The sequence below is a fragment of the Seriola dumerili genome, unplaced genomic scaffold (assembly GCF_002260705.1).
Source record: "Seriola dumerili isolate Sdu_G_001 unplaced genomic scaffold, Sdu_1.0 BDQW01000052.1, whole genome shotgun sequence".
Lineage (NCBI taxonomy): Eukaryota > Metazoa > Chordata > Actinopteri > Carangiformes > Carangidae > Seriola > Seriola dumerili.
The window spans coordinates 14,409,288-14,427,921 of NW_019174307.1; the positions used below are offsets into that span (position 1 = coordinate 14,409,288).

At 42.3% G+C, this 18,634-nt stretch overlaps 1 protein-coding gene across 1 annotated transcript in view; it reads left to right on the top strand.

The window, feature by feature from the left end:
• Positions 1 to 1,706: 1,706 nt before the first annotated feature.
• The window catches only part of myo16 (myosin XVI), a 77,278-nt gene continuing 60,350 nt past the window's right edge, over positions 1,707 to 18,634 (top strand). Inside the window, exons 1-4 of the mRNA XM_022740925.1 lie at positions 1,707 to 1,734; positions 5,948 to 6,217; positions 16,401 to 16,471; positions 16,844 to 16,987. Coding sequence (XP_022596646.1) covers positions 1,707 to 1,734; positions 5,948 to 6,217; positions 16,401 to 16,471; positions 16,844 to 16,987 — 513 coding nt within the window. The remainder of the gene's footprint in view (positions 1,735 to 5,947; positions 6,218 to 16,400; positions 16,472 to 16,843; positions 16,988 to 18,634) is intronic.

Genomic DNA, 18,634 nt, shown 5'->3' on the forward strand with positions numbered 1-18,634 from the left:
GTGTAATCTTTGGGAGCACCCGGACATTGGTATACACACAACGCACAAACCTTCAATATTATTTCACTCAGGTGGATGTAGTTGCACTAGCAGTGTTTTGCAGGAGAAGCTTCTGTGACCTGATTTCCTCTGACAGGAGTTACTCGAGCATCCAGTCTGACACACACACACACACACACACACACACACACACACACACACACACACACACACACATCCATCTCCCAGTCTCTGTCTTCCTCTCGTTCTTTTTCGAGCTCGCTCTGCTCCTCCTCTCTGTTCACTGCCTCACCTGCTTCTGGCGCTCTTTAATCCCATCTCCACATGCCCATTTATTGTCATAGATCGGCATGTGGAGTGGGACGTAACAGCTCAAAATCTCCCACGGAAAATGCAGCGTATAACTAGCAGATGTGCGAGAGCACCGTGGCACAGATTTTCAAAATGCGTGTCACAATCCTGCTTTAGTCACACACTGCACACCCTATTAAATTGTTTTATGCTCAACCACACTGTATGTGTGCGTCTGCAGTCCTTCTTGCTTCTCTCTCTTGTTTCTTTCTTTCTCACTCTCCCTCGTTCATCCTCACATTCTCACTCTCCTCGTGCAAATCCTGCTTTTAATAAAAAGCTTGAAGTATTCATATATGCAAATCAGCCTTGAAGCACAAAGTCATACAGATGCAAGCACATAGTGCACGTTGTGTCGCTTGATAAACGCGTGTGTGTGTTAATGTACTGGTCTGAAGTCCTACCATTTTAGCAAACTATACTTATCTGTAGTTAATTTGTGGCCAGTTTAAAACCATTGATGAGCACTTAACCTGTCACCGCACCAAAAGCCGCACTGCAGCAGCTTCTCTCTCTCTTTAGCTGCCCTTCTATCCAATTTAACGCCCCCCCCCCCGTCTCTTGCCATCTCTTGCTTATTTTTCTTTCTCTTGCTCCCCCTGCTGTATATACATTTCCTCCACTTTTCATTCCTATCTCTATCCTTCTATTTTTTCCAATGACCTCCCTTGCTCTCTGCTTGCTGTCTGCCCCCCCCCTTCCTTTTTCTTTTGTTTTTTTTAAATTTTTTTAAATGTCTTTGCCTGAGAAGGTAGAGAATAGTCCAAAGAAGTGTGCATCTGTATGAGTCACTGCCTATGTGTGTGTGTGTATGTGTGGCAGAAGGAGACTGGGAGGGGTGTGTGTAAGGAGGTGAAGAGCATTGCGTCATTGGGGGTGTGTTGAGCAGTAGGTGGGCTGAGCCGGCTGTCAGTCAGTGACGCGAGTGGAGCACGTGCGTTGGTCGTGGCTGGGAAGACGTTGTGCGGCGGTTATCTGGCTGTAGGCGAGGAGTGCTAGAAACAGCCGCAGCTCCCCTTACCGACGGGTGGATCGAGGGAGTGTGTGTCTGTGTGTCTGTGTGTGCGTGTGCGTGTGTGTGTGTGCGTGTGCGTGTGTAAGTCTGGGCCCATGTAAATGCTGGATGGGCTGCAACTGGAGCTGTTGCTGATGCTGGTGAATAATGCAGAGAGAGGCACAGAGTTTGGATAGCATGCAGGGAGCCAGATTAATAATGCATCCTGCCGGGTTACAGGCTCTGCATTAGTTAGTTTTGCTGGAACCTGTAGCTGCCTACTGTCTGCCTGCCTGCTTGACTTACTGACTCCTTGCCTACCTTTCTACCTGACTGGCGGACTGTCTGACTTGCTCAGAAAATGTCTCACTACCATTTCATCAAATGCTGTAAGTACTCACTCAGCATCTCTTTATCTGTGCAGGCAAGTGTGTGTGCAAGTGTACTTGTGTATGCCTCGGACATGGGTGTGTGCCTGTGGTATTAATACTTACTATAAATGCAGGGGGTTATAAACTGTATGAGCTTCCATTCTTAAGAATTCTGGGGCCCTTGCTGTCGACACTGCTTCACAAACTAAACTTCAAATGGTTATTTGTGTGTGTGTGTGTGTGTGTGTGTGTGTGTGTGTGTGTGTGTGTGTGTGTGTGTGCGTGCGTGCGTGCGTGTGTGTGTGTGTGCAGTAAGTGGGTGTGTGAGCTTGCTGCAGAGAGCTGCTGCAGATGTGTGAAGTTGACCAGTGAATGCGGCAGGTAGCGGCAGAGGGAGAGAAAGATGAAATACAGCCACAAAGATGCAGATCCCATGAGCGTCTGGCGTATTCATAACACACTGACAGACTGACAGAGAGAGAAAGTCATTTCAGAGAGAGATGGACAGATGGAGAAACACTGAGGGTGATTTAGATTAGTGTTGGAGAGAGGGAGGGAATGGCAGGATTGAGAAATGGAAAAGGACGTGAGGATGGTATGAGTGACATGAAGAATGCGGCCAAGTAGTGCAAAGAGTGATGAGCAGACTTAGGGAGGAATAAGGGAGAATGATGCTTATGGTTGAGAGGTAACGGCAAAGAAAGAAGTAAAGAGGGATAATAAAAGCGGATGAATAAGTAAATTCTGTGACAGAGTTGATGCAGGCTGTCATAAAGTCTCTCCTTGGTTCTGAGAAGCCTACCTGTCTCACCCCCAAACCTCGACCTGCTCCATACATCTATCAACATCCTGCACATTCATGGTGTACAGTTTGTAGCCTGTGTGTGTTTATGCATGTGTGTGTAAGTGTGCCATTTTCTAATTTAAAAGCCCCTGCTGTGCTTCCAGTGTTATTAGCTGGAGCCTGCATGGGATGTTCCACATTCAATCAATAACTGATAGCCTGGAGATGGAATGGCAGGAAACGAAAGCAACTGCTTTCTATCGCTGTCTGTCTCTCTCCGTCTGTCTCTCCACTCACTCCATCTCTCCTCAGATTCATTCAGCCCTATCTCCCATCAGACTTGGTCCCTCGGTCCTTCCCATTCTCATTCACAGTCCATCTTTCTGTTCAGAGACATTCATTACAAACAGCGGCAAATGCCAATGTCATTTTTTTGACTGTCCAGAGCATGATGACGGTATGTCACCATGTCATACTGTAATTTTACCATCCAACTCTCAAGTATATTCTCTGTAAACATTTGAAAATATTTAGTTAAATTAAGTAGGAATGACGTGTGTTTCCATGAGCACCAGTAGGTACATACAGCAACACACAGCAGGTTGTTACAAGTCATGAGGGACAGATTTTGTTGGTCGCAACATATCACAACACCTAAAGCCACATGTGAATTGAGGTGCAGTTAAAGTGAACCCTCTAGTACACTGAGAATACATCATCGTTTGTTTAGACAAGCACATTTGTATCACTTTATGTAAACATCTTTACTAACTTAACGTTATTTTTACTCCAATGTGTCCAGCTGTTCTAATCTGACGTATATCCATTTACTCTATACTGCATATACTTTAATGCCTTGTGAGTCATGTCTGCATCAGTAAAACATTTCATGTGATGTCTGTTATGTGCTGGGAGTTATGGGTTGATGTGGCTGTAGCTTTCAATGTATGCTTAACAAATGTTGTATGAGGGTGACGGAGAGTCCGAAGGATATAAGTAGCCACCAAATGCTGCACCAGCCAGCGCATAACACGCGGCGCAGGACCCTTGTTTTTGTGTTGCACTGGGAAACGGCTTTAGTTGGACACAACTAGCAATATGAAGATATGATGATGATGATGATGATGATGATGATAGGCTTCATGTAATTTTGATCAGGATTTGTCATTATTTACTGACATTTTTCAGATAGAATGATTAATTGATTAATCAAGAAATAACATTCTACTGAATTTATAATGAAGATAATCATTAGTTTCAACCTTCCTTTTTTTCTTTTTTTTTTACCTTTTACCTACTTCTCCACACTGACTTTGTACTCACAGTATATCCACCAGCCATTAGACTGACACACTGGCTGAGGCTAATCATCTGGGATGTGCATGTATGTGCAAGAACATTCAGCTAATGCACCGCAAGTTGCTGCTCTTCATGCTCAGTGTGTCTTTTAGCCCTACAGTGAGCTATGGGTCACTATACTATAGATCAGGACATGTTATATCAGTGCACCATAGGGGTCTACTATGGGTAGTGACCACACACCACAACTACTACTACTGCATGTCACCTATCAGAAAGGTCAGAGGAGAAGAAAAGGTGGAGGGAAGAAATATTAGAGTGGAAGAAAAAGGAGGCAATAACAGGGGAGTGTGGAAGCTGGACTGTGGAGAGACGGAGTGGCACAATATTGGAAAAGGCAGTAGGTTGAGTATCTTTTTGTTTTTTTGTGTGTGTGTGTTTGCTCAAACTGCAGCCAAGTTCTTAAGATAAAATACAGTTGAAGCAGACACCTGGCATGAACAGTATAATAATGCCCCCCCCCCCACCCCTCCTTGTCTGGAACCTGAACACAAAAGAACCTTCTTTACATGTCTAACCAGAGCAGATGGCAGTGGTGTATTGTACAGGAGGTGTGTATGTGTGTGTGTGTGTGCGTGCATGTGTGTGTGTGTGAATGGCAGAGAAAGGTGGAGGGGGCAGGAGTTTGAATGAATGTGTAGATACTGTATATATCAAACAGAAAAAAAGCACATACAGGCACAGCAGCTGCATTTGTCTGCCAGGATGACTTTGTTTCTCTTAGATAAAGATCTAGTCCAAACACACCTCAGCCGCTACCGAGTAGACACAAATTACCAACAGTCCATTCATGGCCGTTGGAGGACTGTTGAGGACATCGTTTATTGTTGCGTTCTTTTTCACTCCTGGATGTTAGCACTGTTCAAAGACTTTTGCACGTCACTCTGTGGACATACAAAGAGATGAAGAGAGATGATAAAGTAGTGAGAAAGAGGCAGAGGGGGATGGGGAACCATTGGGACAGCATGTAGTACTTCAAAGGTGTCCTACTAAATATACTTTCCACCTGACGAACAGACTGATGTGTGCTCAGTCATCCTAACAGAGGAAGAGAGAGATGAAATACAGAGACAAAGAGAGCCACATTCAAGCAGATCACTGGAGAGACGAACATGCTCCAAGGATGGGAGAATTAAAAACAAAATGGGCACAAAAGAACAACAGCAACAAAGGAACAGTAAAGTTGAGTTTGATAAAAGAAGGCATGACATATAAAGACAGCAGGGCCAAAGAGGGATGAGTTGGTGAGTCAGAAAGAAAAACAAAAGACAACATTTCTGCAAATACGTCATTTTGCTTGTCCTATGGGCTGGGAGTGACCTGAATTTGTCAAATTACCAATACTTTCAATGCCAGATTGCATGAACACTAAATTCCTCTGTTGATGTACGTATGTCTACTTTAAACCTACCTTATGTAATTTTATTTTTTTTGTAAAATGTGTGCTGCTAAATACTCTTAAATGTCTAACTCTGAGCCCACCTACTGCATGAACAATAGGTTTAGCAGCTTCCTTGTGATGAGATCTGTTTGGCTAAGCTCCACCGAGAGGCGGAAGGATTATGCAGAGTCAGGAGAATTGCTAGACTCTTTCGGGACAGGACAGACAACACACAAAACACTGTGATGCTTCTTTCAAATCACCCCAGGGTTAAACAGACACAGAAAAAATTTCCTTTACAGTAAATATGCTAAGTGGTTGCCCACACACAACTGGGCAGAGTGCAGACACAGACATGCAAGCATACATGTATGCACACAAAACAGTAGCAGAGATGTTTAAACACAGTTCTGCCAGGAGGTGAAGCAGGCAGCGTTTGTGTTTTATCATCTGAGCCTTGTCTCATTTGCTCTGCATCAATTTGTGTTCGAGTAAACACTATAGTCTGCAGTGTTTTCACTGATTCACCACATTGTCTTCCTCGCTCATTGCATGGGCAGCTTATGTCCATGCAATGCAACACTGCATAAATAAATTACATTTGCGTTTATTTTTAAGCAGCTGTATAATTTTCGGACACTAAACATCATTAACGTTGTCTTTCTCTCTCTCTCTCTCTATCTTGATCTGTCTCTCTTCCTCACCAGGTTGTTTCCAGCTATGTAATGTCTTTCGTCAGAACATGGAGATAGACCAGTGTCTGCTGGAGTCTCTCCCTATCGGCCAGCGCCAGCGCCTGGTCAGGAGGATGCGCTGTGACCAAATAAGGGCATACTATGAGAGGGAAAAGAACCTTCAGCGCCAGCAAGGTGGAGTCAAGGTTCGAGCCACAGCCACCCACCGCAAGAAGCACCACGTCCGCTTCAGCCCGACCGATGTCATACAGGACGCCATCATTCGCCATGACGACAAAGAAGGTGTGTATTGGGTACAGGTGAGAGGGTCAGAGGGTGTATGTCTGTAGTTGAGCGAATATGTAGAAGTGTGTGTGGCTGTGTACACAGGAAACACTTGAGGAAGAGGGGACTGGCTACTAGATTTGCAGTGTTGGCGAACACACACACACACACACACATTCAGAGCAGTGGGCCAAAACAGTGCTGCTGACTGCAGGTAACACAATTTGTTCTGCTGGAAGCTGTCCACTTGACTGAGGAGAACAGAGTGGAGCTTTTATCCCGACACAAACAGGTCTGAGAGACAAAAATACCTAAGCAGCAATGATAATGTCTGCTGTTGAGAGCAAACAGTGATTCCACAGAATGGCATTCGCTTTTTGTAGGACTCTGGGTAAAAAAAGCCCACTCGCTTTTGTTTTCTGACACCTACTGTACATCATTCAGCATCAGTGTCAAGGGGGGGTAGTAAGTATCCTCCAAAGATAAACAAATGTAAAAGTAACAAGAGGACATATGACACAGCTGCTTGCTTAGTTGCTGGACCCGGCTGACACAGCTCTGAGTTGGGAATAGCTAGTTTGTAGGATTAGTATTTCACTGTTTATGGATCCATGTGTGTTTTCACATTTGTAATGCAAACACAAAGTAATGCATCAAAACAAACATTAGCATGTTAGAATATTAGCTCAGGAACAATGAACAGCGGGCATCGCTTCAACCATTCAAACATTTCTTTCAAACAAATGGTAGCTTGCCAATACTGGGTGTGCATGAGTAATTTTTGTTTTCTATAAATACAGATGACACTGAAGATAAAAATAGTCAAAATACCTGCAGAGGAGCATTTAAAAAAATATTAAAAAGAGGTTTTGATGAACTTTACTCATGACTTCAGAGCTGTTGTGTTACTTTAACTGCTTTCAGTGAGTATCTAAAAAAAAATGTCATTTTGTTCCTTTCTGTGTTCATATTTGTCTGAGAATGTGTCTTTGTTTTTGTCAGTGTATCTGTGTATAGTGCATATTTGTTCATTTATCCATTCTTAATCAGGCAAATGGCTGTGAGAGCTTTTCTTAGACAAACAATAAATCACATCTGCCCTCAGGCCTGGGGTTTAAGTAGGACTACAGCCTGGCTGCCAGTAAATAAAAAAAATGAAATTCTCAGGCTGTTTTTATGGATTTTAGACTGTCAATGAATGCATAAGATTCATGGGGTCCTCACACTTTACTCTAAAGGAAATTGATATTCCTCCAACCTTACCCTCTTTCTTTTCGTCTATGCGAGTCATTTGCCAGTCATTTACCCAGCTGTCCGGGTGTATCTGTGTCAGTCCTACCAGCAGTCTTTGCAGGTCACTGTGCTAATCTCTGCTCCCTGGCTGCCAAGGAGGTTCAGCTGGGGTCTGTGGGAGCAGCTGGTGTGCCATTGCAACAGCCAGACTAAAACCAGGGTTCCTTGGCTTGGCATGAAACGGATCTGGTACCCCTCTGCCTAATGCCCACCTACCACCCAAACTCTTCCATGCCCTCAAAACTGGTACCAGTCCACTGTTTGTTTTTGCTATGGGAAAGTCCTTTTGGTGATGTTCAAGGGAAGAATTGGCTCTAGACTAAACAAAATAATAGACCCACGCACAGAAGCCCCTGTGTGAGGGACAGATTCTACCAGACTCCTTGAAAGCTTTGTGGTCTGTTCATGTCTTGTTGGACTGTCTTGTCCTTGACATAATTTCTGCATGTCTCTTTGTGAGGGCCTGTGGGTCTGTCCAAACCACTTAGATCACTTTGATGATGGTTCTTGAGCATTGCTCAGTGGTGCTGGTTCACTGAGTGAAACCAGTTTTTCTCACCACTGCTGCTTGAGTTACCTCTCTTCTTCGTTTGCACAGCGTGATAAGATTTGCCTCAGGCTAGGACCCTCCCCAGAGTAATGTGGGAACATTTCTGGATCGTTTCCCCTTACTACAGAAGCATCTTAAGAGAAGAGGGAATGTGTATCCACACGTGTTAAAATGAGAGCCTAGGGGTTAATCTGGTGGATGGGAGTAAAAGAATAAGGAATTTGTAGTTGTAACTCACTGACAATGCCAGGATAACCCAGTCTTTTGCCTAGAAAGCAGACTGCAACACAAACATAAAACAGAGTATGTCATTGTTGATTTCCTTTTCATGATGCATGTGGTTTCATCCTGTCTTAAAACATTACTGCCAGAAAAATATGATGACTTCTTGATTATTTTATGCTCTCTGTATTATTTTTAAACCTTCATCTTGTGGATCACCTCAAGTGTAAAGTGCAAAATGAGACTGATAGACTGTTAAAACATCATAAGATAATTAAATCTGTAATATTACCGTTATCTAGAATGAACTGCTTCAACTTAATTCATTTTTCAGTTTTCAGCACTGCGTCCCCGAGATGGTGAAGATTTCTAAAAAAAAAAAAAAAAAGAGTACGGAAAGATGTTTTGGTGACTCAACATTGTTTTTCAGAACTTGTGAGTGTGCAAGAAAGAAAGTGAGAGATTAGCCCAATAAGAATCAGAGAGGAAACGGCAAAAGAAACAAAGAGGTCGAGAAGGAAATAGAATGAGAGAGATAGCGAGATTGTGGGGGAAACGTGTAATGTCCTAATTAAAGCCTGTTTTGTAGTGAGCTTGCTTGGGAATTAGAGTCATAGATAATGCAGAAAACTCAGTCTGCTGACACGGCAGCCAGGTAATCGGAGATATCGGTCACACACACACACAAAATCATAAAGGATTTATTTTCTTATCGGTTGTCTTGTACCGGAAATAAGATGAAGGAGAACGAGATAAGAAGAGGCGGGGTGGAGAAAAGAGGAAAGGATGAACACAGTCGGTAAATGAAAAATTGGAAAGCACAAGAAATTGAAAGATAGCAGGGAAAAAGCATAAGGTTAGGGAGGATATTGTGAGGTTAAGGTGAAAAAATACAAATAGTTCAGTAGATTGGTAGGAGCACACCATACCTCATCTCGCTTCTCCATCTCGATCTGTCATATGCAAACATCTGGCTCACTTGTGTTTTGACATTTGGTGAAATTGCTTTTCCCAAACCAATATCTTAACGTCATCAAAGGGAGACACCAGTGGAGAGGCAGCAGCTGTTGTCCTTGCAGCCATGGAACCTACAGTCAATTTTTACTATGTCTTCCCCTTTTAACAGAGCAATGAAATTAAATATGAGATTTCGGTGTCAGTTGTTCTTGCTGAGATGATGATCCGTGGCAAAACACAATGTGAGAAATGTGACTTGATGTAAATAATTAAGTCTTAAGAAAGGGTGTGCAGCAATTCAGGTAAACTTAAGATGACTATCAAGGAGATGAGTTTAGTCTTAAACTTGGCTCTAGAAAGTAAAAATATCTTTGCAACAATTGGATGGATAGCCATGAAAGACATTCATGGTTGCCAGAGAATGAATCCTTCTGTCTTTGTTGTTCCTGGGACTTTTTTATCTAGCACAGTCCTTATGTCAAACCCCTACTGGTGTTAAATATCAGCCGTATTACCCACCCATAACCACTTCTTCTCTTCAGTGGGGATGCCAAACTAAGCCAGAGACATTACTGGTGGGGATTATACCCAGATTGCGTTATTGGGCGAGTGCATTTCCCCTGTGCTTGTTTTTCGTGTGTGTGTGTGTGTGTGTGTGTGTGTGTGTGTGTGTGTGTGTGTGTGTGGGGTGTGTGTGTGTGTGTGTGTGTGTGTGTGTGTGTGTGTGTGTGTGTGTGTGTGTGTGTGTGTGTGTGAGAGAGAACGCATGCTTATTCATCACGAGGTTTAGATATTCTGGCACTTGCTGAAAGTGTAATTACTGTACATGTGGTGCATGCGTATACACAAAGAGTTGTCTGAATACCCACCTTCCATTATTGATCAGTGTGTATAGATCCATCCCGCAGGCACAGCACAGTGACTCACAGAGAAACAAGCAGAGGCAACAGTAATAGCTTTCAGTCCTGTGTGGTGTTTTGGAGCAATGCTTTAGACACAATTCATGAAATTGAATCATACCATGGCTAAAATAAGAATGTGCGCCACAGCCAGTGTTATACAATGTTCAGCCTTTTGTGTTGATGCAGCCCCCGCCTCCAGATTAGTGCAGCGAAGCTTCTTAACAAATGGAGCTGCCAGTTTTCTGGAAATTTAAACAGGCTTTTGTCCAGTTGACTCTAGCCTCTAAATACCTTTTTAAACCAGAGAAATTCTACAACTAAGTGGCACTGCTGCTAGTAGTCCTTCTTAGTCCTCAGTATTGAACACAAATCAATATTTTAATGATCACACAGTAGTTCATTTATCTCAATCTCATGTAAAGAGATGTTCATGCGGTTTAAGTTTAAACTGTTTCTTTCTCTATTTACTTTTAATAGGTTGTATGTCTTTTCAACGGATATCAAATTCTCTAGACACCTGTTATAATTGCAGTGGCTGTGCTGGGCAGCAGTGCAGCTGAAGCTGAAAAATCAATGTACCACTCACAGTAGTAGTGATAGAGCAGGAACCTCCAGACATTTAGCTGTCTTTTATTTATCAGTCAGCTTGCCATCACAACCACCTCACATCGATCCAACACTCAGGTGTCCTGTTCAGTGGAGAAAACATGTCACACTGTTACTACTTGCCACTTTAGGTTAAATATATAATTAATCTCCCCAGATGATAAAACACAAACCAGAGAGAGGAGAGGAGGAGAAGTAGGTGAATATGAATGTTAGTGGAATACATTGATACTTTTCTGCAGGAGAGCATGCTGGGATTAAAGGCATGTCAAATACCTGTCATGTTTTTGACAGAACGGGGCCTAGGCCCAAAGAGGTGGTAGAACACGTCATGATATATTTTACTGGAATCCAATTTAAAACCTTACAACTCTGTCTGATACAGCAGGGATCCCTGTAATGTCAACTGCATCATCAGGCAGCATATTGAAAATTTTCACAGACTGTGGTGTTTATCTGAGCATCTGATATTAAACCTTTGGTTCACTTGATGACTCATCATTGTTGCTTCAGGGGTTCAGCTGTATAGGTTAATATGAATGGGAACAGAGGATGTAAGAACATGAAAAATAGAAGTACTTCTCTCACAGAGGTGTACAGTTCCCTTCTATGTTAAAGTATTTAAATTAACAACAAAACCAAAAGGAAGATCGATATGTAAAATGACACAAACATGGCCAGCCTGAAAATTGATTAAAACACAATCACTTATTTGTAATCCCTGGGATGGTTCTCTCTACTGCTCACAAACAAGCTATTGCATTTTCCTAGTCAGTGTGTATGCTGGATTTCCTGAAGAGACTTCACAATTACTAAATTGAGTACCTGATTATTGTATTATTTTAATTATTTTTCTCTATCATGGAGGCTATTTGCACAGTGTTGTGAGTAAACATTTCTAATCCGACCCCTGCAGGTTAGTCATTTGAAGTACACTCGAAATGTATTTGCTGTAAAAGCATGGCATTGTTGCTGAGATTTTTATCACCTGAAATCCATGAAATCAACTTGTCTCAAGTGTGCAGGAGAAGCCTGATCCATCCTACAGAACTCATCATAAAATAATCTGCATTTAGAGTTAAGTATTATTGGAAAACTGTACAGTGCCTTTTTTTCCAATCAGGGTCGAAGCACAGGAAAAATGTCTAAGCTCATTTCAGAAACATGGGGCAGTGAGGTGAGACGGTCCCTCTTGTGACTATGACTGTGTGATAAGGACAAAAGAGACAGAAGCATTTATGATGGTGAGGGATTTGAACAGAATCTCATATGGGGCAGTCCACGAATACACTGTACATGGGTGAGAATATGTGTGGTTGCAAGATGAAGAATATTGGCAATACAGCTGTAAGTGGCATATTATGGAGGTTGCATTACAGGGATTTTATCAAATTCATGGAATATCACGGCCCAGTAAGATAAGGAAGATCCAAAGAATCGAAAAGGGAGGCTGAAGGAAAGTACGTTTAATCTTGTACTGTATCATAAAACATGCTCATTCAGCATGTACATATCCACTTCAAGTAGTTCAAGTTCCACCAAGACTTGTATTGTTATTACTTGTACACAGTGTTGTGCAGGAACGCTGAACTGAACGAATCAGTTTTACAACAGTTTTACGGCACGCCGCATGGCGTCTCCATAGACACGGCCCAGCTTTGCAGTTGCTAACGGTAAAGATGCATCTACTACTGCTGAAGCCAGTTTGTTTGAGCATTTGAAGCAGTTTTATGAACAAACAACTGAAGACTCAGAGAGATTATATTTATGCATGGATTTGAAATGTAAGTCATGTCTGTGATTCTTCAGTGGTATACAATAATTCATTTAGTTTGGGAGTGGCAATGATTTGGGGCTGGTGATGGATGGGTAGGAGGTGATTGAAAAAGAATATCGGCCTATTTATTGAAAAAAAAAAACGGAACAAATGAACGTGAACTAGTTCATTTTTGAAACTGAGCTTAGTTCAACATTTTAAAAAATGAACTATGAACGTGAACTAGTTCATTTTCATCTGTATGAACTGAACTTTGAACTAGTTCTGTTTAAGTGTGAACTGGCACAACACTGCTTGCGCAGCTTGCTGTGGAGGTTATTGATATTGTTTAACACAAACACAAAATTGGTTAACAAAAACAGGTTAAAGACAGAATCTCTGTCAGTCTGAATGACATCATAGATCTCTAGGTGAGCAGGATGAAGCTACGAGGTGTTAGCTTGTTCCGCTGACTCTATTCGTCAACAGAACACAGGCTGGTGTCGGCCGTAGACGGCACCAAAACAACAAGCCTGTCTGGTTTACAGTGTGATCTCTCCGCTGACTAATACTCGATCCCTAGCAGAGGCATCCACTGTCCTCCCTTACTCTCTGCCAATCACAGGTACGCTATCTCGTGCAAACCACTGTCATAGGTAGCTAAGATGCCTGACATGCTTCATGCCTCTAAATGTTTCACATTCACTTCAACAAATAATCCTTTTTGCCTTAGCTGAACATAGCACAGCCTTAACACAGTGACGCTATAACATAACAGTTAACCCAGTTGTTACAATATTACTATAGGGGTGCAGTTGTGAAGTAGTTTTCTTATTTCATGGGAAAGGTGGGCTAATGAGGTCTTAAAGGGTTGTGGTTTCTTAAGAATCCGGATTTGTATTTAGTCCAGGGCATCCAGGTAATAATTCCTGATGCATATTGAATGTGTCAGGCCGTTCCTTATTTAGGTTTCCCTCTCATCCTCTCTGGTTCTCTCTCTTTTCTACTCTTCCTACCAGTTCCTATCTGGTTGCCATGGAAACTCCACATATATCTCGAACAGCTGTTTTGCAATTTTCCACAAAATGAAGGCCGACTTTGCCTCATGCCCACTCTCCATTTCCCTATCATCAGACTCCTGATGGAGGAACACTAACACACACACACACACACACACACACACACACACACACACACACACACACACACACACACTCACACTCACACACACACTCACACACACTCATATACTCCAGACCAAAGCTTGAGATCAGCATATAATCAAACACCAAGTGACATATAAAGATTTAACATAAAGTGAAAATGACTGTGGCTGTTGTGGGACAAACATATATCTGTTCTACTCTGCCTGTGTAAATCATTCAGTGGCTATAAATCTCCCTCATGACCAGGCCTCCTTTTCTCTTCCAGCTACATTACAACAGGGACAAACATGGACATTCTTTACTGTAAACCTTCCACACCACCTAAATACTCTCAACATGCTTTTCCCATGTGCTATTCATGTATGTTCTTGGGTAATATTTCTTAGTTCAACACTGAATAAAACTGAATAAAATGAAACTTTACAGCTGTAATTCACCTTTTAAACAACACCGGATGACTAAAATTACATGTTGCCATTTCCAGCAGCATTAGAGCTTCAAATCAACATAGTAATTTCTATCACTTCTGCTACCAACTTTGTATCTCTGTGGTCAAAATCCCTTTAAATAATACACTAGTTGGAATTACTTAAAACAGATTTACGCTGTAAAGGTATGAAAACATCTTACACTTATCTTGAAAGAAAGTGATTTGATGTTCATACCTGACATTGCTGGTACTCTTGCTACCAATGCACATACCAGCCGGAGCACATACCAGTGGCTAACAGTGGTTGATCATGATGAACCTGCCAATGGTACAACAGTACTATTGATTCTTGTTGTCCAGACTGCCAGACAAATGCTGGGCCTTGTTTTTTTACTGCTTAAGTGTCGATATGTAGCTCTTGACCTTTGACCCCTCTTTAGACAGATTCATTAATTTGCCATAAAACTCAAGTAAGCTCTTCTAGCAAAGACTAACACCGACTCTGATAGATGGGCAGTCTGAGAGAGAAGAGACTGTCCTGACCACTGGCAACCAAACCAAACTTCAAATCATATATTATTATTATTTATTTTTTTATGAAACAAAATCTGTTATACCTTTCATGCTTAAAAATCTCTGCTCCACCTTCACTAATAAGCAGTGAGATACTGTTGGATAGACAGGAGGGTAAGAACATTCTCTATTCCCTAGTAACTACTTTATCCTTATATGAGCCTTAATTGGTGGTTTACAGTCTTGAGTGTCTACAGTGTGTTGAAGAGTTGGGAGATAATTGTACTTATTGACTTTATTGTTGGCCAGTTTGTTTCTCATCAACCATTTAAAGACCATTAAGCACTGAAGGCCATTAGAGAACTGGAAAAATGTCTGTGTACAGTATGTGTTTGGCCTGTTTGGTATGTGTGCATGTGCAGAACTTCTAAAATGATTTATTGATGAGTCAACTGACAGAATTCATATTCATATATTTGTTAATTGAATGCATGACTATTTGTACATTCGCTATGGTAAACTGTGTTTGTGAAATGTACATATAATGCAGGCAAACCTATACTTACCTATACCGTATGCACATCAATGCACAGTTTGGTGGGTGTACTATGACTGTAATATTTAACCAACACCTTTCCAAGACAGTTTCACACAAGCACAGGATTACTGCCCAGCATTTACTGTTGTGTGTGCGTGCGTGCCTGCGTGTGTGTATGCGTGCGCGGGATGGATGAGTTATTTAAGCATGTCTGTCTAGATAATGACCCTTTTAGTGAAATGACCTCATGGGGGTCATCAGCGGGGTTCATTAGTTGGAATTATCACCATGGTAATTGCCATGGCTACTGTCTTCAGAGTCACTGGCTTTGGTTAAAGAATCGTTGTGTGGTAATCCCCTCCGTGTGTGTGCGCCCTCTGCCAGACACTGTTCGTTGTGCTGTGCTGTGTGTGGTGTGCTCTGTGTGTGGGTCTACAGGTAGTGTTGTGTGTGTTTGTGTGTGTGGTGTGTATATGTGGTGTGTCGTGTGTGTGTTGGTCAGTTCGTGTACGCTCGTTTGTGCCTGTTGTGTGTTGTGATGCATTGGTGGGTTGCGTGACAGTCAGGTGCGAGGTTGTTTTGCTGGTACAAAGTCTTCCAGGGTTTAGTCAGTACCCATCTCGTGCTGTCAGTGTCAGTGAAATCACATATGTCCAAACCATAGTGCCCCACCTCGCTCCTTCCTCACCCTCTCCTGTTTGTCCATCCCACTCTATTTATCTGTCACACACTCCAGTACGCCCCCCCCCCGGTTCCTTCTCTCACTATCTCCTGCTGTGTTTGCTTTCATTTTTTTGTACATGTTGAATTAAAAAAAAATTGTCAATGGCATGGTATAATCATCGTGATCTTGTATAGCCTGCCACTTTCAGCACATCTGTTTATGGAAGCTGTTTGTAATAGGTTGTGTTTTCTTCAGTAGATCTGTGTCAGTGTGTGAGTGGGTTGTGCGGCTCACTGGAGCTCACGATGTGTGATGTTAATGTGTGTAACCCAGAGGCTTTGTGACCTGCTGCTGGAACAAGGATCTACCGCACACACACACACACACACACAGCCTTAACACTGATGTACAGTGACATGTCAAGGACAGTCAGAGGACACATATATATATTGGTTTTGATAGTGAGTGGCACAGATCAGTACGGGCATTATATGTGCGTGTGTGTTGTGTCAAAGTGTGCATGTATCTGCTTTATATATCCTGATCATCATGTCTGTCTTCACATACAGCAGGCGTTAACATATAGTTGTCTATTGTCCTGCAGTGTTGCGTCTCCTGAAGGAGGGAGCAGACCCCAACAGTCCCATTCCTTCTGGTGGATCCTTGTTACACCTGGTAAGATAACATTGATCAGATGATGATCACTGAATTTAAGAAACTAGCTCTAGTGTTGTATGTGCACCAAAAAAAGAAGGAAAATTTCCATTATTTTGCACTGAGAAGGTGCTGATATTATACTGCAAGAAGACACAGAAGAGGTTGTAACCCCTCTGACATGGCAGCACTCCCGATAATCATTCTTCATGTTTTTATCAGTATTTTACAAATTCTTATCCCGTAGCAGGATGTGAAAATTCATTACATTTCCACATACATTAGTTATAATGCATTGAACCTCCTGTGCACTGTTTATTGTTAGCAATTCATCAGGGAATATACATTTCTGCAAACTAATCGTAAGCAATCTACTGTCATTGAACTCCGCAGTGTGCTCGCCACGACAACGTGTTTGCGGCAGAGATTCTGATTGAGCGAGGCCTGAATGTCAACCTGCAGGACGAAGACCTGTGGACAGCCCTGCATGTAGCGTGTGTGTGTGACCATGCGGACGTGGTGCTGCTGCTGCTGCTGGTGAGAAATACACATGCGAACATGCAGTATGTACACACACACACACACCCACACTCACACACATACACACACACACACACACACAGACATGCATGGATACACTTTTTGGATGTAGTTCGTAGTATAATTTCCTTGTTGATCCTTGTGTGAGTCCAAGCGTGTCAGCTACAAATTAGATAATGTTTGGGAATAGCTTGGCATAAAAGCTTCATGTTTTGAATTAGCTTTGAACCAGTGGCTCTATTNACACACACACACACACACACAGACATGCATGGATACACTTTTTGGATGTAGTTCGTAGTATAATTTCCTTGTTGATCCTTGTGTGAGTCCAAGCGTGTCAGCTACAAATTAGATAATGTTTGGGAATAGCTTGGCATAAAAGCTTCATGTTTTGAATTAGCTTTGAACCAGTGGCTCTATTCACATTAGTCATCCAGAATTTTCTGTCCAAGTGGAGCATCTTCCAGTGATGAGGGGTTTTGGATTACTGAGGTCTAAAATGCGACTTTGCTTTCTCTAACAAACCCAGCTGAATCACTGAAAGTGAGAATTTTTAGAAATTTCGGCATTAGCATGATATCAAAGAGAGAGCCTGTTCTGTGGAGGATGTCTTGACAAGAGCTGTGGTTGTACTGATTAGGTCCATAACGAGAGCAGGCCCAGCTGCAGGGGAGGGCATGCACACCCAGCCCAGTCACTCAGTGGGCTGGGTGTGCTCTGCTGCTGTTGATTAGCCCTGGAGAGGGTTGACTGCAGTCTGGAGCTTGGTAGAATCCTGTGCAGCCTGGTTCTGCTGATTGGGTCCTGAGTGATAGCTGGCTGCCTGTCTGCGGGGCAGGAAAGAGACGTTCCTGAGAGGAATGGATATGTTTGAAGAGCTGCCAGGCAAAGGGTGCACAGAGTGAATCTGTCCGCCTGCACTGACTGCATGACTGTTGGGTTCATGTATGTGTTGGGTATTTTGTATTTGCATGCATTTCATTTTCCTCCAAGCAAAGATTCATGCAGGCTGTCTTAGTAGAGCAGGGAGTGATATAGATATGCCAAATGCAATTTATGCAGGGAGTTATGTTTTCATGAAAGGCAATACCATGAGAGAGAGAGTGAGAGAGATTTAATACTGCTCCCAGGGAGGCAGTAACTAAATGTCTCCCATTCACTACCAAGACAGAACTAGCTCCTAGTAAATGAGGTCATATTTACACAGAACTCAGTTCAGTTGCGAAAGATCAGGCGGTTATGAAAGAATTTCTAAGAAATTCAAAGAATCAGATTCATCTTTGTAGAAAGTTCAACCATTTTTCCAGCTTAATCCAGCAACACCAAAACAATTTTTTTCATCTTTCACAGCTTGAATGCCCTTTGATCCTGCATGCTTATTTATTTGACAGCATCTGTATCTGCTTGCATGTGAGTGTGGCCTTGTGCTTGCTTGTGTGATGTCTCAATTTCCAAAATAGTGCGTTTTTTTTTTTTTTCTTTAGGGTAAGATAAGCACTTGCGTTTCTTTTCCTGGTATAATCAGCAGGGAAGTTGGTTTCTGAAAGGGGAGCCCTAGGCTCTTCCTGTCTTCCAGGGTAAAAATAGCTTCAGTCAAGCCATATTTCCGATAGAGTTGCAATATTCCTTTTCTTCTATTCA